The sequence below is a fragment of the Muscardinus avellanarius genome (assembly GCF_963383645.1).
Source record: "Muscardinus avellanarius genome assembly, chromosome: 16".
Classification (NCBI taxonomy): Eukaryota; Metazoa; Chordata; class Mammalia; order Rodentia; family Gliridae; genus Muscardinus; species Muscardinus avellanarius.
The window spans coordinates 24,658,048-24,685,917 of NC_137802.1; the positions used below are offsets into that span (position 1 = coordinate 24,658,048).

At 40.0% G+C, this 27,870-nt stretch overlaps 1 protein-coding gene across 2 annotated transcripts in view; it reads left to right on the forward strand.

The window, feature by feature from the left end:
• SSH2 (slingshot protein phosphatase 2) overlaps positions 1–27,870 on the forward strand; it is a gene marked incomplete at both ends in the record, with an annotated part of 261,436 nt that overhangs the window by 69,363 nt on the left and 164,203 nt on the right. Inside the window, one exon of one of the 2 annotated variants that reach the window (XM_080712744.1) lies at positions 6,975–7,055. The exons of the other annotated variant lie outside the window; for it this stretch is intronic. Within the exon in view, the coding sequence (XP_080568870.1) occupies positions 6,975–7,055 (81 nt within the window). The remainder of the gene's footprint in view (positions 1–6,974; positions 7,056–27,870) is intronic. 2 annotated transcript variants of the gene reach the window in all.

Genomic DNA, 27,870 nt, shown 5'->3' on the forward strand with positions numbered 1-27,870 from the left:
TCAAAGGAACTCAAATAGAAAAAGAATAATTAAAATTATCTTTGTTTGCAGATGACATGATCCTATGTCTAGAATATCCAAAAAGCTCAACCAAAAGACTATTAGAGTTGATTAACCAATACAGCAAAGCAGTAGAATACAAAATCAACTTAAATAAATCAGTAGCTTTTCTATTTGCCAACCATGAGTCCACAGAAAAAGAAATACAGAAAACATTCCCATTCACAATAACCTCAAAACCAATAAAGGTACCTAGGAATATACATAGCCAAAGAAGTAAAATACCTTTACAATGAAAATTATAAACATTAAAGAAATTGAAGAAGACCTTGGAAGATGGAAAGATCCCCCTTGCTCTTGGGTAGGCAGAGTAAATATCAAAATGGCCATTCTACCAAAAGTGGTCTACAGAATCAATACAATCCCTACCAAAATACCAATGTCATTCTTCATAGACCTAGAAAAATCAGTCATAAATTTCATTTGGAGAAACAAAAGATCCAGATTAGCCAAAGCAATTCTCAGTAACAAGAACCATGCAGAAGGCATCACAATTCCTGACTTCAAATGATACTGTAGAGCTATAGTAATTAAAACAGCATGGTATTGGCACAAAAATAGGCACACAGACAAATTGAACAGAAAAGAAGATATAGAAACCAACTCACACACTTATAATCAACTGATCTTCGACAAAGGGGTCAAAGGCATACGCTGGAGAAAAGAGCCTTTTCAATAAATGGTGCTAGAAAAATTGGCTGTCCACTTGTAGAAAAATGGAACTAAATCCTTACTTCTCATCCTGCACAGAAATCAACTCGAGATGGATCAAAGACCTGGAAATTAAGCCAGTCTATGAAACTGTTAGAGGAGGACATAGGTTCAACACTCCAATATATAGGCACAGGTAGAAACTTCCTGAATGATACCTCTAAGCTCAGGAAATTAAAACAAGAATTTACAAGTGGGATGGCATCAAACTAAAAAGTTTCTGCTCATCAGCCAGGCGTGGTGGCGCACACTTGTAATCCCCGCACTTGGGAGGCTGAGACAGGAGGATCGCGCAGGTTCAGTGCTAGCCTCAGCTGGTTTAAGAGACCCTGTTTCCAAATAAAATATAAAATAGGTCTGGGAGAGTAGCCCGGAGGTAGAAGGCCCCTGGGTTTCATCCCCAGTACCCCCCCCCCACACACACACACACAGTTTCTGCTCATCAAAAATCTAAAGAGAAAGCCTAACAAATAGGGGAGATTGTTACCAGCTATCTCTCTGACAAGGGTCTAATATCTAGACTATACAAAGAACTTAAAAAACTTTACACTAGAAAAACAAATAACCCAATCAAAGCTGGGTGTGGTGGTGCACACTTGTTATCCTAGCATTCGGGAGGCTGAGACCTGGAGGATCAAGGTTCGCGGACAGCCTCAGCCACTTAGGCCCTCTGCAACTCAGTGAGACCTGGTTTCAAAATAAAGAATACAAAATAGGGCAGGGGCTGTAGCTTGGAGGTCGAATGCCCCTGAGTTCCATTTCCAGACCTGCAAAAAAAGAAAAAGAAAAAGAAAGAAAAGAAAAGAAAACCCAATCAAGAAATGGGCAACTGAAGTGAATAGACATTTCACAAAAGGGAAGATACAAATGGCCAATAGGCACATAAGAAATGTTCAACATCTTTAGCCATCGGGGAGATGCAGATCAAAACTACACTGAGATCCCATCTAACCCCAATCAGAATGGCAGTCATAAAGAAGTCAAATAACAATAAATGTTGGTGAAGCTGTGGGGAAATAGGCACTCTTCTACACGGTTGGTGAGATTACAAACTAGTCCAGCCACTATGGAGATCAGTGTGGAGTCCTTAGATCCACCATACGATCCAGCCATACCACTACTGGGTGTCTTTCCAAAGGGGTTGAAACCAGAGAACTACAATAATAAATGCATACTCATGTTCACAGCAGCACAATTCACAATAGCAAACTATGGAACCAACCTAGGAGTCCAGCAACAGATGAATGGATTACAAAATTAAGTGAAATACACATAATGGAATTCTACTCCACAACAAAGAAAAATAAAACAGCATCATTTGCAAGAAAATGGAAGGACATGGAGAACATTATGTTAAATGAGTTTACCCAATCACAGAGGGTGAAGGGTCATATGTTTTCTTTAATATGTGCAATTATTCTTTAATAATTGGGATACAAGAGAGACTCCAGGTGATGAGAAACCTCAGGGGAGCCAGGGAAGAGTTATAGGGTAAATACTACCATAGACTATGTGTACACACGTTAATATCTCCCAACATCAATTTGGATACTCTGTATTGGAAATAAGAGAAATGGGGGGGGGGCACCAAACACATGTGCGTGTATGTCATTGTCGACATAATTTACATTATATGAGACTAAAATACACAAATAAAAGCACAAAAATTTGTTTAGAAATAAAGACATTTATCATCCCCCCACAAAAAATAAAAAAAGGTTCTCCAAGGAAATGGTTCTCCACCTATGGGGGTTAGGAATAAAAGAGGGAGAAAAAAAAAGGCTAAGAAAATGACAGCCTTTCAAAGCCACAAAATAGAAGGTTTACTGTCACCCACTGCCTAGTGACAGTGAGGAATGTAAATGTCTCAGCGTTCTGCTAGCTGTGCTCACATGCAGGGTGGAAACAGCAGGATGGGTAGAAGGCAAGAAATCCAGCCAGCGCACTGCTGCACGTCCTGGGAGCTGCAGGACACTTTGGTCCAAAGCACCAAAGAGTTTAGCAGTGGGCTCCCAATGCTTTCTTGATAAAGAAGAACTATGTACATGAATATCTGTTAGAGAGCTCGGAGGTAGAAGCCCTTAGATTCAATCCCCAGTACCCCCCCCCAAAAAAAAACCCAGATCAGAATGGGAAATTTTAAAATGTGATGAAAACAGTAAAAATGTATAAGAAATTAGAATTGAGACATGTAATGAGATGAAAGAGATGGCTTTAGGAGTCTACTCAGAATTCAAAGGTATGCTATCTGCTCATCAGTTTTCACAATTATTTTCATTCTCTTGAATGAAAATATGTGTGCATATGCATTTGGGTGGGAAAAACTACTGGATTGTAGGGTATGTGCAGATTTATTGTTTGTAAAATACTGTGAATTTCCTATATGGTTGTACCAATTAACATTCCCATCAGCAGTGTGTGAAGGTTCTAGTTACCCTCATCCTTGACAGTACTCAATCTTTTCAGTTTTTCAACTTAGCAATTCTAGCACATGTGTGTTATGAGCAATTTTTTCCCCCCCGATACTGGGGATGGAGCTCAGGGGCATTCTACCTCCAAGCAACACCCCCAGCCCTATTTTTTATTCTTTATTTTTATTTTTATTTTTGAAACAGGGTCTCACTGAGTTGCAAAGAGCCTCACTAAGTAGCTGAGGCTGTCCTCAAACCATGATCCTCTGGTCTCAGCCTCCCGAATGCTGGGATTACAAGCATGTGCCACCATGCCCAGCTCCAATTTGTGGTTTTAATTTACATTTTGCTGATGGCTAGTGTTATGATTTGAATATGGATAGAGTCCCCAAAGGTCTGTGTATAAAGGCTTGGTGCCCAGGTATGCTCCAGACCTTTAAAAGGTGAGTCCTAGTGGATGGGTGGTCTTTAGGTCACTGGGCCCTTGAAGGAAGTTGTGGAACTCAGGGTCCCTTGGTCTGTTTTCTGGCTCTTGATGTGAACAGTTTGCTCTGCTATACTCCACCACTGCAATCTGGTGCCCTCGTGAGAGGCACAAAGCCTGATCTTATATTGAAATCTAAATAAACTTTTGTCTTTATAATTGAAAAAAACTATACATTTAATCAAATTCCTTTTAGCATCTACTGTGGTTTTTCTCATTTGACTTAATAATATACTAAATTATAATGATAGATTTCCTAAAATTCATTCATCTTTAAAACCTTGCAGATAAGTCTTAGGAAGTCATGAGCAAGACAGTTTACTCTGCAGAACTCAGGAACAACTCAGAAATTAGAGTTACTAGGTACCTCAGAGGACAGGAGGAAAAACTTGAACATCCTTTGTCTTCCTTTAGGATTCTTAGAATATAATTTAGAATTAAGTATGTTGGTTACAAGTAAATACTTGCTTGTTTCATGAACCAATTATATTGTAATTCTATTAGTGTACTTAATCTTAATGAATTTTTTTTTTCAGTACTGTAGATAGAACTCAGGGGCATTCTACCTCCGAGCTACGCCCTTAGCATATATATATTTTTTATTATTATTATTACTTATTTTGAAGCTTCATTAATTAGGTGAGGCTGGCTGCGAACCTGCAATCCTCCTGTTTTAGCCTTAGAAGTACTGGGATTACAAGCACGTGCCACCACACCCAGTTTAATGAGTTGTTTTAACTAATAAATATATAGTAAAGTCTTAAAATAACTTTAAGAATGCACACGTGATTACAGGACCTCTTAAAGGGGTGTGTGTGTGTGTGCGTGCGCGCACACTCGTGCAGTGCTGGGGATTGAACCCAGGGGCGTTCTACCTCTGAGCTACACCCTAGCCTGATTTTTTAGTGTGTGTGTGTGTGTGTGTGTGTGTGTGTGTGTGTGTGTGTGTGTGTGTTACTGGGGGTGGAACCCAGGGGCTTTTCTACCTCCGGGCTACACTCCCAGACCTAGTGAGACCTGGAAACAGGGTCTCACTAAGTTGCTAAGATCCTCACGAAGTAGCTGAGGATGGTGCAATCCTCCTATCTCAGCCTCCCAAGTGATTTTTTTATTCTTTATTTTGAAACAGGGTCTCACTAAGTTGCAGAGGGCCTCACTAAGTAGCTTAGGATGGCCACAAACCCAAATTCTCCTGTTTCAGCCTCCTAAGAACTGGGATTACAAGTGTGCACTACCATGCCTGACTTTTTGAGAGAGCTAGTATAAATATGCAGAAATATTTATAAGAATGACAAGTGCCAGGCGTGGTGGTGCACACTGTACCCAGTATTTGGGAGGCTGAGACAGAACACACAATTTCTAAGCCAGCCACAGCGACTTAGGCTCTCAGCAACTTAGTAATACTCTGTTTCCAAATAAAAATATAAAATAGGTCTGGGAGTGTAGCTCATAGGTAGAAACCCCTGGGTTTCATTCCAAATACCACACAAAAAATGACAACTATAAGATCATAACTAGTGTATTCTGAATTATTTTATGGGTTTTTTTTGTTTTGTTTTGTTTTGTTTTGTTTTGTTTTTTGGTGGTACTGGGGTTCCCGGAAGCCCTTCTACCTCTGGGCTACACTCCCAGACCTATTTTTACATTTTTTTATTTGGAAACAGGGTCTCCTAAGCCAGCGCGCGTGGCTGGCTTCGAACCTGCGCGATCCTCCTGTCTCTGCCTCCCAAGCGCGGGGATTACAAGCGTGCGCCACCACGCCCGGCTATTTTATGTTTTTAATCTTATCAGTGGACACTTTGGATATGCTCAGTATTATCTAGTTTACCTTTTTTTTTTTAAATTGTAGTTCTAGGGCTTGAACCTACGGGCATTCTAACTCCGAGCTATACCGCCAGCCCGATTTTTTATTCTTTATTTTGAAACAGGGTCTCACTAAGTTGTAGAGGACCTCATTAAGTAGTTGAGACTGGTGGCAAACCCAGATCCTTCTGTCTCAGCCTCCCAAGTACTGGGATTACAAGCATGAGTTACCATGCTTATCTATTTTACCTTTTGAGGTATGAGAGCTTGAGAGAATTAAAGCAGGTCTTATTTCTACCTTATTTTCATTTGCTTTATTTTTGCCATGCTGGGGATTAAGTCCAGATATCTCTATCTTATTAATTTCTTTAAATATTTTATTAAGCCTTAGCTTTCTTACTATGACTTTCAGAAGTCTTTGAGTATCTTATAGATTGATTTATTTTAAAAAGAGCCAGGTTTATTATTTTCTTAAAGAGGAAGCAAAAAGGATAATGTCCAGTGAGACTTGCTTGCAAGCAGGAAAATAAAAAATAAGCCAAGGATCTGACTGGAAAAAAGTCAGAAGGAAGTACACAGAAACAAGACAGTGAGCAGAGATAGTAACGCTCAGTTCTACTTTCTTTCAACAAGTTTATTTGCATTCTCTCAATTGCTTCAAATATTCTGCAGGTTAAAATACAGCCTCACTTGGAAAAACCAAAGTTGCTGTCATCTAGGATAGCCACAGATAATTAAGTTGCAGCCATTAGTAGCAAGATGGTTTGGTGACATGATGATGATGGTATACATCAGTGCTCTGAGGATAACTCCATTTCCAGCAGTTGTTACACAGTTGGAGCTTTTTCTGTTCTCTTTTTGTTTTGTTAGTCATAGGAGAAAATACTCTGGTGTTACACCAGCTAACTGTTTCACTCCTTTGTTTCGTTGTTCTTATCTATCTTCTAGACAGATTTTGAAAAAGAGATTGGAGAATGGAAGAAAGGGTTTTAAATTGTTTTCTGGCATCTGTCAGGGCATGTCTTTGGCTCTTGTTGTAAACACTTGTAAGTGGAAGTCTAATGAGTCCAGTGGTTTGATCCCATAATCATGCCCTGTGCTATATTCTAAAGTCTGTCTCTAAACAGTCATATCAAATGTATATATTTGGTTGTGAAGATAAATGAATACAACCCAGATAAAAATAAATATAACCCTTCACATTCTAAACTCTTCTTAGTCTGGAAATAGCACTATCTTCATAGAAATAAAGGGGGAAAAATGGTCCATTGCCCAAATTGGGAAACCACAGAAAATGCTTCAGCTAATCAAATGTTCCTCGTTTTTCCAGTCATTCTCACTAGTCACCTTGTTGGCTGTATTCTATTGAAAGTAGCGATCACTAATCAGAATTGCAGCTTTTCACCTATGAGCTAACACTTACTAAGTGATTTCAGCTGGCTTTTCCCCTCAGGCCTGTGTATCCTTTCATCCGGGTCCCTGAAATAATCTTGTTTGTATTACAGAGCTCTCATTTGGAAGATAGTGAATCAGCAGCCTTTCTTTGCTGTGAATGTGAAGAATCAGAAATCTTTAGTGAGTCCAATGTACGTAGGTATATGTTTTTAAACAGCCTTTGATGATTTAGTTAAAAGCTTTTCTGAAGCTAGGTGTGATGTTACATACCTGTAATCCTAGTACGTGGGAGACTGAGATGGGGGGGATCATAGTTTGGAGGCCATCCTAAGCAATTTAGCAAGACCCCTGGCAACTTAGTGAGACTCTGTTTCAACATTTAAAAGGGGGGGAGGGGCTGGGGTGTGGCTCAAAGGTAGAATGCCCTAGGTTCAATCCCCAATACCAAAAGGGGAAAAAAAGCTTTTGGGGTAAATTTAACAGTTAAATACAACTGGTTTAGTGTCTATTATTTAATTGATTTGGCCCTTTTCAACCAAATAGTCTGAGAAGGTAAATAGAAGACTTGGAATGAGTCTATATATATAAATAGCATGTTATGTTTATATACATAGTAATCTCCACTGAAAACATACCTATCAAAGCAGGAAACATGTGGCATCCTGGAATGCTGAGTGCACCTCCTTCAATGAGGAACATGATTGTCTCTGTGGGGATTTCCACTCACGTACACTTTCGTTTAAATAGTCAGTAGTGGGTTTTCCCCCATGGTGACTGCTTGGCATGGGAGCTTCTGCTGAGCCTTCATTCAACCCAAGGACAGAGGCCTAACATGTCCTGATGGCTGATAATGTAAGGCTGAATAGGGTTATAATCACCAGAATGGACAGCAAGCCCAGTCATCTCAAATGTAGACTATTAAACTATCTTACTACATCTTATGAGATGATATATATATATATAATTTTTTTTTTTTTGCAGTACTGGGGATGGAACCCAGGGACATTCTACCTCCAAGCTACACTTCCAGCCCTATTTTTATTTTTTATTTTGCAACAGGGTCTCAGTAAGTTGTAGTGGGCCTCACTAAATAGCTGAGGCTGTTTGTGAACCGTTATCTCTTGTCTCAGCCTCCCAAATGCTGGGATTACAAGCATGCACCACCATGCCCGGCAGATTTTATAAATTTTATTTATTCCATCTGACCCTCAGCAATTACCCAAGGAATCAAACTGAAGTTAGAGGATGATCCCACATGGCTTATTTCTGTATATTGCAAAGGTCAGTGAGATTAGTGTGAAGACTTTTGGTATTCTGAAACAAGACTAGATTTCTTCTGCATATTGAATGGCCTAGTCATTCTATACATTGTTTTTTCTTAAAAGGGTGCTGGAAGTAACTTGGAGGGAAGGGAAAAGAAGTGATATAGTTAGGGAAAATGAGCTTTACAACTCATTTAGGGATGTCTCTCTTTCATTGGACAAAGGAAAGAAGGAAGCATGAAAGGAAAGGAATAAAAAGGAAAGAGAAAGGAAGAAAGGAGGGAGAGAAGAGAGATGGCTAGGAAAAAAAGAAAATCTGAGCCTGTCTAGCCCAGAAGAATGCAGACCCAGTGCCACTTATGTTAATGAAGATTAGAAACTTTGAGGAGCCAGGTGTGGTGCACACCTGTAGTTCCAGTACTTGAGAGGGAGGCTGAGTCAGGAGGATCGCAGGTTTACAGCCAGCCTTAGCAATTTAGCGAGGCCCTCAGCAACTTAATGACACCCTCAAAATAAAAAATAAAATAGGGTTGGGGGTATAGCTCAGAGGTAAAATACCTCTGGTTCAATTCCAAAAAAGAAAAGAAAAAGAAAGAAAATGAGAGGACCAGCTCTGTGAGAGGCACTGGTCTCTGCTCTCAGCTTCTTCTTCAATCCAGATGCCTGGAGAAGCTCCTGGTTTTTTTTCAGTCCTGGGGATCGAACCCAGAGGAATTTTAATTTTACCTTCTAGCTACACCAACAGCCTAATTTTTTATTCTTTACTTTGAGACAGGGTCTAAGTTGCAGGGGGCCTCACTATCTGAGGCTGGCCGCGAACCTTCAATACTCCTGTCTCAGCCTCCCAAGTACTGGGATTACAAGTACTGGGCTACACGCAGCCTCTCTGCTTTACACTTTTTATTTTATTTTATTTTTTTGCTTCCCACTGGTTCTACATTGAAGTCTCAGTTGGTGGTACTCTGTCTTTAGGTGTGCTGCTCTTTGCCATGAAGCTTGATGCAGATTTGGAATGACATTGTAAGGAAAGATTTTACACAAACATGTTTTTGGACTGTCATACCCACAGGAGACTGGGCTGCTCTTGAAATTTCCTCCCTATTTTATGGTCAGCTAACAATGGCTAGGTATTAAATTACTTAGAAATATAGCAAACTTTTTTTCTATTTGGAGATTTGTTCTGTGTTTTTCTATATAATGAGTCCTACTTAACAAATCTAAAAAGTGCAGCTAATATAACATGTTTTGTATAAACTGAATGATAGACATAATTTGACTGATTTACCACGTGGCTGTGGTGAGGCTGTGCACGTGCTGACTGCACAGTGGGACCCTGACTGGGTCCCGTGTTCACTGTACACAGTAATTCTCAGGGAGACCCTTAAGATAGCTGTGCTCCTCTTACACACAGCACCATGGCTGCCTGAATTGAGGCTGCCTTCTGTACTCCTCCTTCCTGTTGATGGAGGGTTCACTGACTGTGACTCACCCGTGGCTGGAGTGGTACTTATGTCCCTAATACTTGCACACATTAACTGATGAGCCACACAAATACTCTTGTATTATCAAACTTTTGCTGATGACAGTGTGGAAAGGTTATATTCTTTGCCCAGTGTTGTGTGATAAGCAGGAACAGTGCTGACATCATGTCTCAGCTGACAGCAATCAGTGAGCTCATTACCAGAGGGCTGCGTCATTGATGGAAGGCTTCTTATGTAGTATTTTACAAGATTTGTTTTGTTCAATCCTCTGGACTAGTACTGGCTTATTGTTTTGGCTGATTTTTTTTTCCTTGAAGAGACCAGTGCATGGGAATCTACATAAACTTATTTTTATGAAGTTGGACATGTAGGGAAAGGGTGATTCTAGATTAATGAGGTTTCTCTCTTAGAAACAGTTTGGTATATGTATTTTCAGATTGCTCTAGGTTCTATTGATTTTATTGCTAGAACTTTTGTTCATTTAAGTCAAAGTTATTGGGTTTTTCTCTTCAAGAGGCAAGGTGGTTACATGAACTTGACTAGCTTGTTGAAGGTACTGGTTCCTCCTGTTTTGCTTACTACTCAGAGTATTTCCCATGTCCATTTTCTCTCATTCCCATGTCAAAGGAGATTGAAGAGTTTCCTCCTAATATGAAGACTTAACCTTGGCGGGAGGGGTGTTATTAGTAGCGCAAATTGATTGAAATACTCATTACTTAATTTTCTCCAAAGGAAACGTTGTGGGATCTTGATAACCATTTGGAGTAGAAATACTGATGTAAAGAGGAAGATTAGGCTATAAAGCTAATTAGAAGAAGCTTCTCTTCAACCTTGAGATAATACAAGTGTGAACTTTGGTTAGTTGTATTCGTTCATTCACTGAACATCATCTGATTTCATGTGTAAATCACTGGGCAATGGGTTATGAGGGTTGGGCATAAAATACAAAAATCTATATTTGGAGAATGTGTAGTCTAACCTTCAGTAAGTTTCATGGATATTCATGGAAAGTCTTGAAAAGGAGAGGGGGAAATATATGGGGAAAAAGAGATCTGAGTAAGTGGAAAGAAATTTGGCTGGCGGTCAATTGGGCTGGAGGGCTAGCTGCCATTAGAGATCTCCTGGGGCTTTCCTGGAGAAGGGAGAGTATGGAAGGGCTCATCCCCTTCTCTGGTTCTACTCAGCCTCCAGGACTTCAGAAGTAGTTAGAAGCAGCTGCTTGATCCTTTGCTGTGTGCAGGGTTGTTGAGGGATGAAGATCAGTCTGAAGATTAGGGTGACAGAAGAGGCCATAGCTGCAGGAGTTTCACCTTGAATCCAGATAAGGAGTGTAGGTAGTGACTAGAGCAGGATGGGGTGCTAGTAGCTGTAGCAGCCACTGGGTCTCCTGAGGGCCCTGAGGTTCCTACCCAATCCTCTCCCCCATACCTACTGCCATCCACCCTAGAAGAAGGAAAAGCTGTGGAGGATCCAGGATTTCAATCACTGTACTAATTGGGATTCAGCTAGAAACAACTGGATTCCTTATCATTGTAGGACTATTTCTTTCTCAGCTTGCTGTTCAGGAAAATATGTGCTATATTAGTGTATTTCCCAAAAATAAAACACTTATTTCCCTTATTTCCCAGCTCGTCTGACCCCTAATAATACCCATCCACATAGGAAGAGGGACACATATAAGTGGCCATACTATTTTTATGTTTTTTATTACTTTGCTTGCTTTATTATATCCTTGTAGGGAATGCATTTTACTTCTGTAAAATCAAAAAAGCTTTTATGTTTCAATAGTCCAATGAAAGGAAAGATATTAGCCTTTTGTGTTATTACAGGGAAAAAAAGAATGAATGAGCTAGCAAAGCGACTCTCTAGAATAAGATATGGAGCAGGCAGGCAAAAAGAAAGAAAAATGTAAAATGTAAGAATTGTTTGAGCTGGAAATGTAGCTCAGTGGTAGAATGTTTTCCTAGCATTCTACCATTGTGAGACCCTGGGTTTGATCCCTAGCACCACTTCATATTCCCCACCCAGGCCTCCAAAAAGGAAGAAGAATTATTTGGTTCAGAATACTTTTACATTTTTATCTGTTTTGTGTTTTTTCTGTGGTGCTAGGGATGGAACAGAGGACCTCACGTGCCTCTACCACTGAGCTATATCCTTGGCCCCTTTTACTCTGTGTGTGTGTGTGTGTGTGTGTGTGTGTGTGTGTGTGTGTGTGTGTGTGATGGGGATTGAACCCGGGGGCATTCTACCTCCAAGCTACACCTCCCAACCCTATTTTTTATTCTTTATTTTGAAACACGGTCTCACTAAGTTGCAGAGGGCTTCACTAAGTAGCTGAGGCTGGCTGCAAAACTGCGATCCTCCTGTCTTAGCCTCCCAAGTACTGAAATTGCAAATATGCACCACCACACCTGGATCTTTTTACATTCTTAGACTATAGATTTGTATTCATTCTCTTTACAGATAGCGTGTGGTCTTGGGATACAAAAATATCCCTTTAGGGCTTCTTTCCCAGTTTCTATGGAATTCTTCACATGGAGTTATTTTGTGGAGTGGAAGCATGCCGTTAGGAAGAGGGAATATTTAATAGGATTTAAGATGAAAGATTTAAGAATTTTTAAAAATTATCACCATTATGGTAAGCTCTAATTCAAAGCCTGCTGAGGGATAGCCACTCCTTATGGATTAAAGATGAAAGGAGCTAGGCATAGTAACTCACTGCTGTATTGCCATCTACTTTAGAGGCTGTAGCAAGATTATATCTAAAGTTTGAGGCCAACCTGGGCAATTTAGTAAGATCTTGTCTCAAAAAATTTTTTAGCCAGGCGTGGTGGCACACACTTGTAATCCCAGCATTTGGGAGGCTGAGACTGGAGGATCACGGTTCGAGGACAGCCTCAGATACTTAGTGAGGCCCTCTGCAACTTAGTGAGACCCTGTTTCAAAATAAAGAATAAAAAATAGGGCTGGGGGTGTAGCTCAGAGGTAGAATGCCCCTGGGTTCCATCCCCAGACCGCAAAAAAAAAAAAAAAAAAAAAAAATTAAAATTAAAAATTAAAGTGAAAAGAGCTGGGAATGAATGTAGCTCTGTAGTAGAGCATGCCAAGGTTCAATCTCCAGTACCACAAAACAAAAAGTTCTGAGATTTGCTTCGGGTCACATATCTAGTAAGAACTAAAGCTCAAGTTTGATTCTCAAGGCTGTGTTCATCATGCTATACTGTCAGACATATATGATTATTGCAGGCTGTAAATCTCCTCTTTGGTCATATCTGAATTCACACTATGATACTCTTTACAGATTTTCAAGAGGGATGTCTTAAAATTTATAAACAATTCTTTCAAAAGAATCCTGTCTTCTAAAATGTTCCTTTAAAAAGAACCTTAGGAGAGACAGCAGAAGGGCCACAAATAGTATATGCATTTCAGCAAATGATAGACACAGCTCCAAAAAACCTAAAAAATGTTGTAACTGCGCTAGGTAGGTATATCTGACTGATATTTGCGTGGGGAAGTGCTCTCTTGGCCTGCATGGCAAGGGCTGGAAGTTCCACTTTGGATCAACATCTCGTTTTCTGGCCTTACTTGAACTTAACTTGCAGGGCCTAATCCAGGAGCCAAGCAGGAGACTGTTGATGGAAGAAACTGACTATGAGGTGTTAGGTTAGATGATGGCTAGAACATCCAAGGGCTTGGAAATAATTTGGGAAAAGGGAAATTCTGCCCTTGAGAAGGGAACAGTGAAATACAACCTTGAATTTAAATGCTGTGGTCTTCTTCTGACTCCAGTGCAAGACTTTGTTTGGCCAAGTTACTTTTTTAGGGTTTTTTAACAGAGTACCTCTGAATTGCCTTTTGTTCCAGAACAATCTGTCCACTTACTCTTTTTCCTCCAAGGAAATAACAGCAATTCTTAGGCTGGTCAGATTCTGGTAGAAGTGTGATCCAGGTTTTATGACTATTATGAGCCTGCTGCCATGCCCTCAGCCATGAGGCTGGCATATTTCTTTTCTGGTTTTGAGCTCCTTTCAGAGTCCCTGGAAGGCGTGATAAGCTTGGCCACTGGGAGTTTTAGACATTCTTTGTGCTGAAAGAACTGCTGAATTACTCCCAAATGATCCATAGCTGCTCACTTCAGCTCCTTGTTTACCTTTCCTCTCTGGAGCCTGGTGCTGTGAGGCAAGATGGCGCCGGCGTGGCTACGCCATTGCAATGCATTCTAGTTTCTTTTCTGGTCTCTGGTTGTTGTTCTAGTCTTCTTTTTCTCTGTCCCTTGTGTTTACATTTTTTATTTCTCTGCTGATAGTGTTTTCTGGTTCTGAAAAGCACTGATTTTGTGGCCAGAGAAATCGAGTGTTAGCAGGACTCATAAACGCTGCTTTTCTCAGTCGCCATATTCCCTGAAGTCCTGGCTTCTGACAATTTACTCAAGAGTTATAATGTTCAAAGCCTTTGACCCAGAAGTCTAATCTTAAAATTTTCCTTTGAGGAAATTGTTTAAAAATAAAAAAGTAAGCTGGGTGTTGTGGCACAGGCTTGTAATTTCAGTACCTGAGAGGCTGAGAGACAGGAGGATCTCAGGGTCAAGGACAGCCTCAACAAGTAGTAAGACGCATCAAACTAGTGAGACCCTGTTTCAAAACAAAAATAAAAAATAGGGCTGGGGGTGTAGCTTGGAGGTAGAATACCCCTGGTTTCAATCCCTAGTGTGTGTGTGTGTGTCTGTCTGTCTGTCTGTCTGTCTGTCTCTCTCTCTCTCTCTCTCTCTCTCACACACACACACACACACACACACACACACACGCACGTGCACACACACACACAGTAGCTATGATGAAGTTTAAATGAATATATTTTGTAATGGGGAGAGAGACTGGTTAAGTAAACTATGATAATGTTAACTCAATGAAGAATTAAAATGAAACTATTAAACTATAAAAACTTTATCGTTTCCGGGTGTGGTGGCGCACGCTTGTAATCCCCACACTTGGGAGGCTGAGACAGGAGAATTGCACAGGTTCAAGCCAGCCTCAGCTACTTAGTGAGGCTCTCAGCAACTTAGTGTTTCAAAATAAAATATAAAGTAGGTCTGGGAATATAGCTTGGAGGTAGAAAGCCCCTGGGTTCCACCCCTAGTACCACCACAAAAAAAAAAAAAAAAAATTATAGTTTCATATGAAATCTTAAATGAAAAGAGTAAATAAATAGAAAAAATAAAAGAAAGTTGTATCTCTATCTTACTTTTAAGACAAAATAAATATAGATGGATCAGAGGATTAAATGTAAAAAATTGGGTAGGTGCAGTGGATCAGGCCAGTATAACCCCTACAGTTGGGAGGTTAAAAGGAGGATCACAAGTTTAAGGCCAACCTAGGTACCTTAGCAAGACCCTGTCTCAAAATAAAAAATGAAAGTTCTTAGGGCCTTAGCTCAGCCCCTTCCCCCAGATTTAATCCCAGCACTACAAAAATAAATAAATGTAAGAAATTTTGATACCACAAAGAACATAGAGGACACAGTTTTTAAATAATGTTGGAATAGGGACACACTTTCTTCAGGTGGTGAAGACATAAAGGGCTTTTGGAGTATCAGAATTGTCATGTTTTTATTTAGAGTCAATTTTTCAAAATCCATTTTTTTTTTTTTTGGTATTGGGAATCGAATCCATACTACCTTAGTTCCCATTTCTCATGTACATGGTCATCTATTTATTTCTTTTAACAAATGTGGTCAGATATCTGTAACAGTTTTGTGCTATAGACATTGTGCTGGTTGCTGGGAATAGAGTCATGCTTGACAAATCTGGCTTTTCCCATTGAAATTTAATTTGTAGCAGAGAACGTTGGCATTAAACTGTTAATTATGCAGTAAGTTTTATATCATGATAAATTCTGCAAAGTGAACAGTATGCCACACTTTAAGAGTACAATATGAGAGACCTGGCTTGGTTTGGGGGAGGGAAGGGTAAAGGTGAATGGTTAAGGGAGAGCTTCATGGTGGAACTGGTGTTTTTAATTGTGCTCTAAATGATGAGTCAAAAACAGAGAAAAATTGGGTGGGAAGAGTAGAAAAGTGAAAATTTATAGATCAGGAAACTGGCAAATTCAAGGAATAGGAAACAGGCCAATGAGGCCAGAACACAGAAAGTAAGGGGGAAAGTAACTCAAGATGGTACTGGTAAAGTCAGCAAAGACCAGAGGATGCAGAATCTAACAAGCTAAATTAAGGATCTTAGTCTTTATTCCGATAACAATGAGCGGCCATTGAGAAGTTTTCAGCTGGGAACTGACCAGGTTGACATTTTATTTTATTTTGGTGGTACTGGGGTTTGAACCCAGGGATGTTCTACCTCTGAGATATATCCCCAGCTGTATTTTTTGTTTCTTTTGAGACAGGGTCTCACTAAGTTGCTAAGGCTGGCCTGGATTCTCTGTCTTGGCCTCCCAAGGACTAGGAGTACAGAATGTACCATCTTGCCCTGCCGTGTTGGCGTTTTAAAAAGATCTGGCTTTACTATAGAGAATGGGCTTCCTTCCTCCCTTCTGGCCTGCCTGCTATAGATAGTTGACATTTCATATTCCTGTGATTTTGGTTTGTTCCTTCATCAAGGCATGGAGCTCTTAATAAAAGGGAAGTTGAAAGAAAGGCAGTTTGGGGTGATAGTAAAGAATGTGTTCCCCTAGACAAGTTAATTTCCTTTCCTAAATCCAAATTTCTCCATTCAAAGAATGGAAATAATAAAAAGTGTAACTGTCTTGTAGGGTTATTGTGACAATTAAATAACATTATGCCTGCAAAGGATTTAGACTAAGGCCTGACACACTGAATAAGACTTTAATAAAATGTTAGCTACTGTTACAATCTAAAACTCTTATGAAGGGTTCAGATAGTCCTCTGGGGACACCCCACTTTTGCCACCCATGGAGTGTACTCCACCTGTAGTTCACATGTGCACATGTCTAGTCACTATTATTGGACTTTAGAAATATAGCTTCATCAGCTGATAGAGAAACATCATATATATGGTTTAACTTTACAAATGTCATTTGGAGATGGAAATGGCAGCTGAGGAAGAGCTACTTTCTTTAGCTGTGGTTTTGCTTTGAAGTTGGCTTTTCATAAATACCAATGAAAATGTTCTGTCACTTGTAGGAAATTCGACAGAATATAGTTAGTTGCTTGGAAACCTCTGTGTCTCTTTGTTTTCCACAATACTAGGTAATGTGTGTAATTATACTGCTGAGCAAAGCTTCAGGTTGATCAAGGTTAATTGTTGACAGTATTTGAAATGTTAATAATGTCTCCCCAGAAAACTGCTTTCCAAAATAGATTGTTCTAACTTCATAAGAGATTTAAATACCATTGATTTCTTCATTCAGCAAGAGGTAATTCTAGGCCTATAAACTGGGATCTTTTGATTTAATATTTTCTAAGAAATTAGTACATGGAAAATATGTTTTTCTTTTTAAGATTTACTACATCACTTGCTTATAGGGTCATTCTAACTGCCTGGCTTTTGGTATCTTTAGCCTGTTTTCTCTAATATATATATTTCTGCCATTAGTCCATTTTATAAAATTAGGAAGAGGGACAAAGGCATAGCTTCTCTCTATATGGGAAGTCAGGCACAGTAGCACACATCTATAATCCCTAGTACTTGAAGGTTGAGACAGGAGAATCTCAGGTTCAAGGCAAGCATGTGGTAACTTAACTAGACCCTGTTTCAAAATGAAAAGGGCTTGGAGTATAGCTCAAAGGTAGAACACCTCTGGGTTCAATCCCCAATGCCCTCCCACTCAATAGGCTAGCAGTAGGCTAGCAATAGGTTTTATCCAGCTGTTGTAAAAAGATAAACACAGGTCCTATCCTCTGTATTAAATAATGCATTATAGAATCATTACTAAAACCTAAAGTGGCATACGTTCATATTTATGCAGACCTATGCTTTCTTCTTCTTAGGCAGACTATCTCTACCAACTGTACTGTTATAGTTTGGATCTAGAATGTCTCCCTCAGAACTATGTGTTGAAGCATTGTCCCCACTTGAGCAGTGTTCAGAGGTGTGGTTTGGGAGAGGGAGAGGATTGTGAGGGCTCTAACCTCATCAATGGGTTAATCCACTGATGGACTCATAATTTGAATGGACTGTTAGGAGATGGTAGAAACTATAGGAAGTAGAATCTAGTTGATGGGAGTGGGTCCTTGGAGGCATGCCCTTGGGGATTATATCTTTTGGGGGGGGGGCTTCTGGGAATGAAACTCAGAGGCATTTGACCTCTGAGCTACACCCCCTGCCCTATTTTTTACTCTTTATTTTGAAACTGGGTCTCACTGAGTTGCAGAGGGCCTCACTAAGTAGCTGAGGCTGTTCATGAACCGCGATCCTCTGGTCTCAGCCTCCCGAATGCTGGGATTACAAGCGTGGCCACCATGCCCGCTGGGGGGATTATAGCTTGTCTCAGCACCGCCACCCCCCCCCCAATTCTCTGCCATGAGGTAAGTTGCTTTCCTCTGCCATGCCCCTCCACCATGACGTTTCTGCCTTGGAGCCAGATGACAGTGGATTGAAACCTCATTTATTTTGGAGGCAAAATAAATCTTTCCTTTTTTTGGGGGGGGGGTGGTACTAGGGTTCCTGGAAAACCCTTCTACCTCTGGGCTACACTCCCAGAGCTTTTTTTTTTTTTTTTTTTGCGGTACTGGGGTTCCTGGGAGCCCTTCTAACTCCGGGCTACACTTCCAGACCTATTTTATACTTTTTTATTTGGAAACGGGGTCTCTTAAACCAGCGCAGCTGGCTTCGAACCTGTGTGATCCTCCTGTCTCCGCCTCCCAAGCGCGGGGATTACAAGCATGCGCCACCACGGCTGGCCCAGACCTATTTTTATACTTTTTTATTTAGAAACAGGGTCTCTTAAACCAGCGCGGCTGGCTTCGAACCTGCGCGATCCTCCTGTCTCCGCCTCCCAAGCGCGGGGATTACAAGTGTGCGCCAACACGTCTGGCTAAATCTTTCCTTCTTTAAGATGTTTTTTGAGATATTTATCATGGGGATGAAAAGTTAACTACCATATATGACAAACATATTAGTATTGTAGCTGTGTGTTAAGTTTATTTCCTATATTCACTCATTCTGGGTTTTTTTGTTTGGTTGGGTTTTTTTTGGTTCTTTTTTTTTTTTTTTTTTTTTTTTTGATGGTACTGGGGGTGAAATCCAGAGCCTTTCTACCTCCGGGCTATACTCCCAGACCTTTTTTATATTTTATTTGTAAACAGAGTCTCACTAAGTTGCTGAGAGCCTCACTAAGTAGCTGAGGCTGGCTTCGAATTTGTGTGATCCTCCTGTCTCACCCTCCCAAGCGCGGGGATTACAAGCTTGCGCCACCACAGCCGGCTCACTCATTCTGTTTTTGTTTTTACCTGTATTCTTTCTTTCATTGTTTTAGGCTTGTCTTTCCCAACTCCAGCAAGCCATACTGAGGATTGTGTCATGTTACAATGTGTGTTGCCTGGAACTTTCTTCCATTTCATTCCTATGTAAATGTGGTTATCCAAATTTGGAAAGAATTACAGTGGGAAATTTAAATTTATTTGACTGCTGCTGACTATTACTTATAATGGGGAAAAGGAATTTAATCGTTGGGCTTCTTCATCACCCACTTAGTATATTCCAAGCACTATTATCATCGCTTAAAATACATCTGTGATCAAAATAAAGTCACTACTCTTGTAAGCTAGTAGTCTAATACCTGTTACCATTTCACCCACTGCCTCTCCCAAGGGACGAATCAGATCTATATTCAAACCCTAGCACTATACTACATATTGTTTGTGACTTTGGAAAGTTACTTGCAAAAAGCCTAGTAATCATGTTGTCATATTCATATAGCTGTCTCAAAAATCATTCGTTTCATTGATTCTGTAAGAGGGAATTTCTTTGCAACTTGCTTGGATCTTTATTTAGAAATGACTTTTGCAAAATAACTTAGGGGAATTTTTGTCCAGGATTTACTCATACATATTCCCTAGTGTGTGTTTTTACAACCAATCTGGCTTAATATCAGCAATAATTTGTAATATGAAAGCCAAGACCATATGGGTTTATATTTCTAGAATTCAGTCAAACACATGTCTTTAGAGTTAAGTGATTATAAAGAAAAAAAATAAGTGGATAGCTTCTACTTTTTTATATGGTCTGTATCTTTTCCTTTCTGGAGGTCTTAGCTGCCTTCTTCTCACATGCCTTACTCCATGTGGGGCTGAAAATCACTTGGCTTTGCTTTCTACCATTAAATGATTATATCCCTATAGATCCATGCCTGTAGTCAATCTACCTCTTTTTCCTGGACCCCATGGCGGCATCCTGATATGATCTAAGTGGGGCCATTCAATGTTATTTTTATAGTTTACACAGATGCTGGGAGTAAAAAGGATGCATTTTTCTGAACCTTTTGGTATATGATATATTTGGTTGGTGGAGAAGTACATAGGAAGCTGAGCCAGGAGGAACACAGGTTTGAGGACAGCTTCAAGTAGTGAGGCTCCCATCAACCTAGACTCTGTTTCAAAATAAAAATAAAACAGGGATAAGGATATAGATTGGAGGTAGAATACCCCTGGGTTCAATCCTTAAGATCTGAGGCATGATTCACTAGATTCCATTCTCTCTGCCATAATGACCACTTCAGAGAGAGAAGACAACATGAAACAGAACTCTACTAACCTAGAATGACATGTGACATAAAGAAGAAACTACTGTTATTTTAAGCAACTGAGATTGTGGTACTCTATGTTATTACAGCCCATCTGACTGATATATGTGTGGAATAGACTTTTCTATATTAAAATTTTCTATAAAGCTGGGCATTGTGGCGCACGCTTGTAATCCCAGCATTTGGGAGGCTGAGACAGGAGGATCATGGTTCGCAGCCAGCCTCAGCTACTACTTAATGAGGTCCTTTGCAACTCAGTGAGACCCTGTTTCAAAATAAAGAATAAAAAATTGGGGCTTGGGGTGTAACTTGGAGGTAGAATGCCCCTGGGTTCCATCTTTAGTACCACAAAAAATTTTTTTCTATATATTTCAAGTGAAAAATATTTTAGTATAATATCTAAAAATAATAATGCTGTCAGAATAAGACAATAAAATAACATGTTATTATTCTACTTCAGTAATGAACTATAGCTTAGAAGCAAGCAACAGTATTTCCTGGTTTGCCAAATAGGAAACAAACCTGTCTTTGGGACTGTGATCTCTGACCAAATTATAGTTGACTTGTTTCATATCATGTGGCAGGACAAAGTCTATAATAATGATAGGTGTTTAAAACTCACTATGTAAGCACTGTAACCTTGACCATAACAGTTTCTCTTATGTGGGCAGGATATGCTGTCACTTCCTAAAGTAGGCCTTACTATCTGGAAAATGGAGAAACTAGACAAGTAATAGGAAGGAGTTCAAGGGCACCTTGAACAAAAGCCCAATTTGCAGTCATAAAGTATCAATGTTGAAGCTGTGAAATTAACAGAATCCTTGGCAGGTAACCATCAAGGGATGTGTTTAGAGTTTACAAAGTTGGTGTATAATATTGTCATGAGTAACAGGATAACTTCTCTGGGTTCTTGGCTTCTGTGGTGAAAAGAATTTTAGCACACGCTAGTCAGAGATAAAGGCAGAGGCTTTAATTTAAGATACATGTCTGAGGGAAACACTGGTCATGTCAAAAGTGGCCCAGAGAGAGAGAGACCAAGAACTGCAAAAGCCACCCCAAACTGGCTCCCAAAATGGCTGAAAATGGCTCAGAGCTGCAAAACTGCTGCCCAGAGTGTCTACAAACTGGCCCAAAATGGCCAAAATGAAGACTGTGTTTGATAGTTAAAAAAAAAAAAAAAAGAACTGGGGGTATAGTTTGAGGTAGAATGCCCCTAGGTTCAATCCCTAGTGCCAATAATAATGATAATAATTTAAGAATAAAATAAGTAAGTCTAAGGATATTGCTTTGCAGTAGAATGTGCGTTTAAGTTCAATCCCAAGTACCAATAAATAAATAGTATAAGACAAAATACAAATAGCAAAAAATGTATGAAAATGTTTAACATCTTTAGCAATCAGGGAAACATAAAACTACACTGAGATTTCATCTTACTCTAGTTAGAATGGTAATATCAAGGATACAAATAATAGGTGGGCATGGTGGTGCATGCTGCCTAATCCTAGTACTTGGGAGGCTGAGACAGGGGGATCGCAGGTTCAAGGACAGCCTCAGCAATTTATGTGACTCTCAGCAACCTAGAGAGACTCTGATTGAAAATAAAAAATAAAAAAGAGCTGGGTTAGGCTAGGAAGTAGAATGCTCCTGGATTCAATCCCCAGTAACACACACACACACACGCACTAATGAAGATATATAGGGGGAAAAGGAACACTTACATGCTCTTGGTGAGATTGCAAATTAATACAACCACTATGAAGATCAGTGTGGAGGTTCCTCAAAAGGAAAGAAGTTGGGCATAGTGGTGCCCATCTATAATTTTAGTAGTTGAGAGGCTGATTCAGGACTTCAAGTTTGAGTCCAGCCTGTGCAACTTGAAAAAGTCCCTGTCTCAAAATAAAAAAAAGGGCTGGAAGGTAGCTCAGTGTTAGAGTACCCCTGGATTCAGTCCATAGTACCACAAAACAAAATCAAAACAGACAAACCACAAACTGCAAAAAAAAAAAAAAAAAATTCATTAAATTAGTATAGCCAGGCATGGTGGCACATACTTGTCATACCAGCATTCAGGAGACGAAGACCAGAGGATCACAGTTCACGGACAGCCTCAGCGACTTAGCGAGGCCCTTCACAACTCAGTGAGACCGTGTTTCAAAAATGAAAAGACTAAAAAATAAGGCTGGGGGTGTAGCTCAGAGGTGGAAGGCCCCTGGGTTCCATCCCCAGTACTGGGGAAGAAAAGAAAAAAAAAAAAAAAAAAAAAAAAAAAAAAAATATATATATATATATATATATATATATATATATATATATATTGCTGTGTGTGTGTGTGTGTGTGTGTGTGTATATACTTAGTATAAATACTGAGCTGTGCATGGCCCATGCCTGTGATTCCAGCATGTTGAAAGCTGAGACAGAATGATCACAGGTTCAAGGTCAGTCTCGGCGACTAACCGAGACCCTCAGCAACGTAGTGAAACCTTGTTCACAAGATGAAAATGAAAATGGTTGGGAGTGTAGCTCTGAGGTAGAACGTCCCTGGGTTCAATCCCCAAACAAATAAATGTGGGAGCTTTAAAAGTAAATAAGAAAATCAATAAAGATATCTTACAAACGAATAAGAAAATAACATCAATAACAAGTCATAAAAAATAAGTATGTGGCCAGGCGTGGTGGCACACACTTGTAATCCCAGTACTTGTGAGGCTGAGACAGGAGGATCGCAGTTGTACAGCCAGCCTCAGCTCATGAGGCCCTCTGCAACCTAGGCCCTGTTTCAAAATAAAGAATAAATAAAAACAGTGGGGCTGGGGATCTAGCTCAGAGGTAGAACCCCCCCTAGTTTCAATCCCTAGTACCAAATTTAAATAAATAAGCATTGCTAACTAGCTCTGTTTAGTCATTGTAATATATTATAATATATATATGTATTTTAAAACATTATGTGATGATAAATATATAGTTTTTATTTGTTGATTTTTTTTTTTTTTTTTTGGTTGTACTGGAGTTCCTGGAAGCCCTTCAACCTCCAGGCTACACTCCCAGACCTATTTTATATTTTTATTTGGAAACAGGGTCTCTTAGCCAGCGGGGCTGGCTTCGAACCTGTGCGATCCTCCTGTCTCCGCCTCCCAAGCAAGGGGATTACAAGTGTGCATCACCACGCCCGGCTTGTTGATTTTTTAAAAAATACATAAATTAAGGGGACTGAGCATAGTGGCACATGCTTATAATACCAGTACTTGGGAGCCTGAGACAGGAAGATCACAGGTTCAAGGCCAGCATATGTGTGATAATTTAGCAAGACTTTGGGGAGAAGGTAAAGTTTTAATTGCAGATAGCATAAGATCTGGGACCTGGAGTGTGCTGGCAGTGAGTATTTGTAATATATACCCATAGTACTATTGTGTTCCTAGCTATTAGTATTTGTAGTTTTACTTTTGCTATGTAATTATTCTCTTGCCTCTATCAGGCTTAAGCAGGGACTGGATCTCTTTTATCCCCAATACCTAAGTGCCTGGAGACATTAAGAGATATTTCTTGAGGGTAGAGTGCTTTACTAGCATGCTCAAGACCCTGGGTTCAATCTCCTGTAACACACACACACACACACACACACACACACACACACACACACACACACACTTGCTTACACACTTGAAATATCTCTTAAATGAATGGACATGGACTTCTAAGTTATTTCCATCTGCTTGTGGTCAGCTCATTTGGTGGAGGAATCTAAGCGTGTTAGGAGTTACATAGTAAAGGATCTTGCTTTTCTCATAGAAGCTTTTTTTAAAAGTGAAGTACAAAACAAAAGCTGGGTATTTACAACCTGTAATCTACCCTTGGTTTACATTTATTTTGTCTCTTTAAAATATTCATATAACTATTGTTGTCATTTGGCCTTTATTTTAACTAATATGAGAGCAAGAATTAGCTCAAATTTTATGCCATGAAAATTTCATAGAGCTCATGTAAAAGAGAGTGGTTTAAAAATGATTTTGACTTCACCAGATACATATTGTTAAGAAGTTTTCATATTGTACTTCTGTGAAACTATTTTAAACTCTTCACTTATATAGGTCAAGCAGGAGCTATTTCTGAACATACTGTTGATTGATTATTAAGTTATTTATGCAGTGGAGTTTTGTTTTTGGGGGGGCGGGTACTGGGGATGGAACAACCCTGGGCCATGATGTACACCCCCCCCAGACCTATTTTATTCTTTTATTTTGAAACAGGGTTTCATTGTGTTGTGAGGGCCTCATAAGATGCTGAGGCTGGCCAAAAACCTGTGACCTTCCTGCCTCAGCCTCCTAAGTACTGGAATTTCAAGTGCATGCAATGTAGTTGTTCTAAAGGCTGAGGATCAGAACTAAATATATTCATATAGCTTTCCTAATTAATGTCTTATTAATGACTGCTTACTTTCCAGTAGATTACACATACCAGGCATTGAATTCTATGACTCTCAAAGGTATGAAGATTGGAAATTATTACTTTATAAAATTCAAGTTCAAGCCGGGTGTGGTGCATGCTTGTAATTCCAGTATTTGTGAGGCTGAAACAGGAGGATGCAGGCTCAAGGACAACCTCAGCAATTTAGTGAAGTTCTCAGCAACCTAGTGAGATCCTGTGTCCAAATAAGAAATAAAATCAGTCAGGGGGTGTAGCTTGGAGGTAAAGTGCCTCTGGGTTCAATTCACAGTACTACAAAAAAAAAAAATCCAGTTCAGTCAATCTCTGTGGAAGCACTTAAGACTAATATTGAGTGTACCCATGTGTTCATATCATGTACACAGACACAACTGAAAGCCATTCTTGATTTCCTTTTGCAAAGCTGAAAGTCTTTTTTTTTGTGTGTGTGTGTGTGTGTGTGTGGCACTGAGAATTGAACCCCAGGGGCATTCTACCTCTGAGCTACACCCCCAGCCCGACTTTATTTCTTCTCTCTCTCTCTCTCTCTCTCTCTCTCTCTCTCTCTCTCTCTCTCTCTCTCTCTCTCCCTCTCCCTCTCCCTCTCCCTCTCCCTCTCCCTCTCCCTCTCCCTCTCCCCCTCCCTCCTTTCTTTCTTTTCTTTCTTTCTTTCTTTCTTTCTTTCTTTCTTTCTTTCTTTCTTTCTTTCTTTCTTTCTTTCTTTCTTTCTTTCTTTCTTTCTTTCTGTGGCACTGGGGTTCCTGGAAACCCTTCTACCTCTGGGCTACACTCCCAGACACCTATTTTTTATATTTTTTATTTGGAAACAGGGTCTCTTAAGCTAGCAAGGCTGGCTTCAAACCTGCACGATCCTGTCTCCGCCTCCCAAGCCCAGGGATTACAAGCATGTGCCACCACGTCCAGCCGATTTTATTTATTTGGAAACAGGATCACACTAAGTTGCAGAAGGCTTTGCTAAATTGCTGAGGCTGTCCTCAAACCTGTGATACTCCTGTCTCAGCCTCTGAAGTACTGTGATTATAACCATTTGCCACAAGGCCCAGAAAATCTTTTGTTAGATGGCCATGGTGGCACACCCCTGTAGAGGCTGAGAAAGGATTGCAGGTCCAAGGCCAACCTCAGCAACTTAAGCCCTCTGCAATTTAGTGAAACCCTGTTTCAAAAACAAAAAATTAAAAGGGCTGGGAGTGTAACTCAGAGATAAAATGCCCCTGGGTTCAATCCCTAGTACACCCCCCCCCACGCAATGCACACACACGCCTTGTTTTAAAACTTGTATATCAGCCGGGCGTGCTAATCCTCATGCTTGGGAGGCGGAGACAGGAGGATCCCACAGGTTCGAAGCCAGCTGCACTGGTGTAAGAGACCCTGTTTCAAAAAAATATATAAAAAATAGGTCTGGAGTGTAGCCCAGAGGTAGAAGGGCTTCCAGGAACCCCAGTACCACCAACCAACAAACAAACAACAACAACAAAAAAAACTTGCATATAATTTAGCATGAAAACATTTTGTGTGCCATCTCAATTTTAATGATTTGAGGTTTTTGTAATCTGCAACATATTTTATTTACTTATTTTTGCGGTACTGGGGATGGAACCAAGGGGCATTCTACCTCCAAGCTACACTCCTAGCCCTATTTTTTATTTTTTATCTTGAAGCAGGGTCTCACTGAGTTGCAAAGGGCCTCACTAAGTAACAGCTGAGGCTGTCTGCGAACCACGATCCTCCTGTGTCAGCCTCCTGAATGCTAGATTACAAGTGTGCACCACCACACCTGGCCGCAGCATTTTTATAGCTACTGTTTTGTCCCATTTTTTCAGTGGGCTCTAGTATTGCATGTTTCATTTTACCAACACTTAGTAGCTTTTTATGGGCTCTTCAAGGCATTGTTTATCAGAAAAATTAATCTTTTTTTAGGAAGTTAAACAAGTAAGTATTTCCTGGTAATTGCTCAGAGAAGGTATTTACTAACCACCACAATGTTGTCTGGGGTAATGCCATTTTTTTTTTTTAATCTTTGTTTCCAGGAATCAGATTTTTATGGCTTTGCTGATGCCTTTTATGGGTTCTTTGAGTTTATACATATAATTTTTTATTGGGACTATGCTAGTTTCTCAAGAAGAAATATTTAATGACAATGAAAATGCATGGTTTCAAAGTTATGTTCCTTTTTTTTTTTTTTTTTTTTTTTTTTTTTTTGCAGTACTGGGGATGGAACCCAGGGTCATTTTGCCTCTGAGCTATACCCCAGCCCTATTTTTTAATTCTTTATTTTGAAACAGGGGCTCACTGAGTTGCAAAGGGCCTAAGTGATTGAGGCTGTCCGCGAACTGTGATCCTCTAGTCTCAGCCTCCCAAATGCTGTGATGACAAGTATGCGCGACCACGCATGGCTTAAATTATTCTCATTTATACCATAATCTATATAGAGGGGAGGGGCCTTCCTATTAGGTACACCCAGCTTGTTCTTACTATTGCCTTTTTCTCCCTTTTCCTTTCTAATTCTGTTCAAGGGGGGAGGAAATCTAGATTAAGGAATATATTATTAGCCAAGTGTGGTGGTACATGCTTTTAATCCCTATATTTAGGAACCTTTTACAGAGGACTGTAGGTTCAAGGCCAGCACACAGTAACTTAGCAAGAACGTATTTCAAAATAAAAATAAAGCTGGCTGGGTGTGATGGCACACACTTGTAATCCCTGCGCTTGGGAGGCTGAGACAGTAGGATCACACAGGTTCGAAGCCAGCCTCAGCTACTGAGTGAGGCTCTCAGCAACTTAGTGAAACCCTGTTTCCAAATAAAAATATAAAAAAATAGGTCTGGGAGTATAGCCCAGAGGTAGAAAGCCCCTAGGTTCAACCTCCAGCACCACCATACATACATACAGCTGAGTGTGATGGCTCACGCTTGTAATCTCAGTACTTGGGAAGCTGAGACAGGATTACAGGTTTTCAGACAGCCTCAGCTATTTAGTGAGGCCTTCTACAACTTAGTGAGACCATATTTCAAAAATAAAGAATAGAAATAGGGCTGGGGGTGTAGCTAAGAGGTCTTGATCTTCAGTACCACACCCAGCAGCTTATTTATTTATTTATTTATTTATTTATTT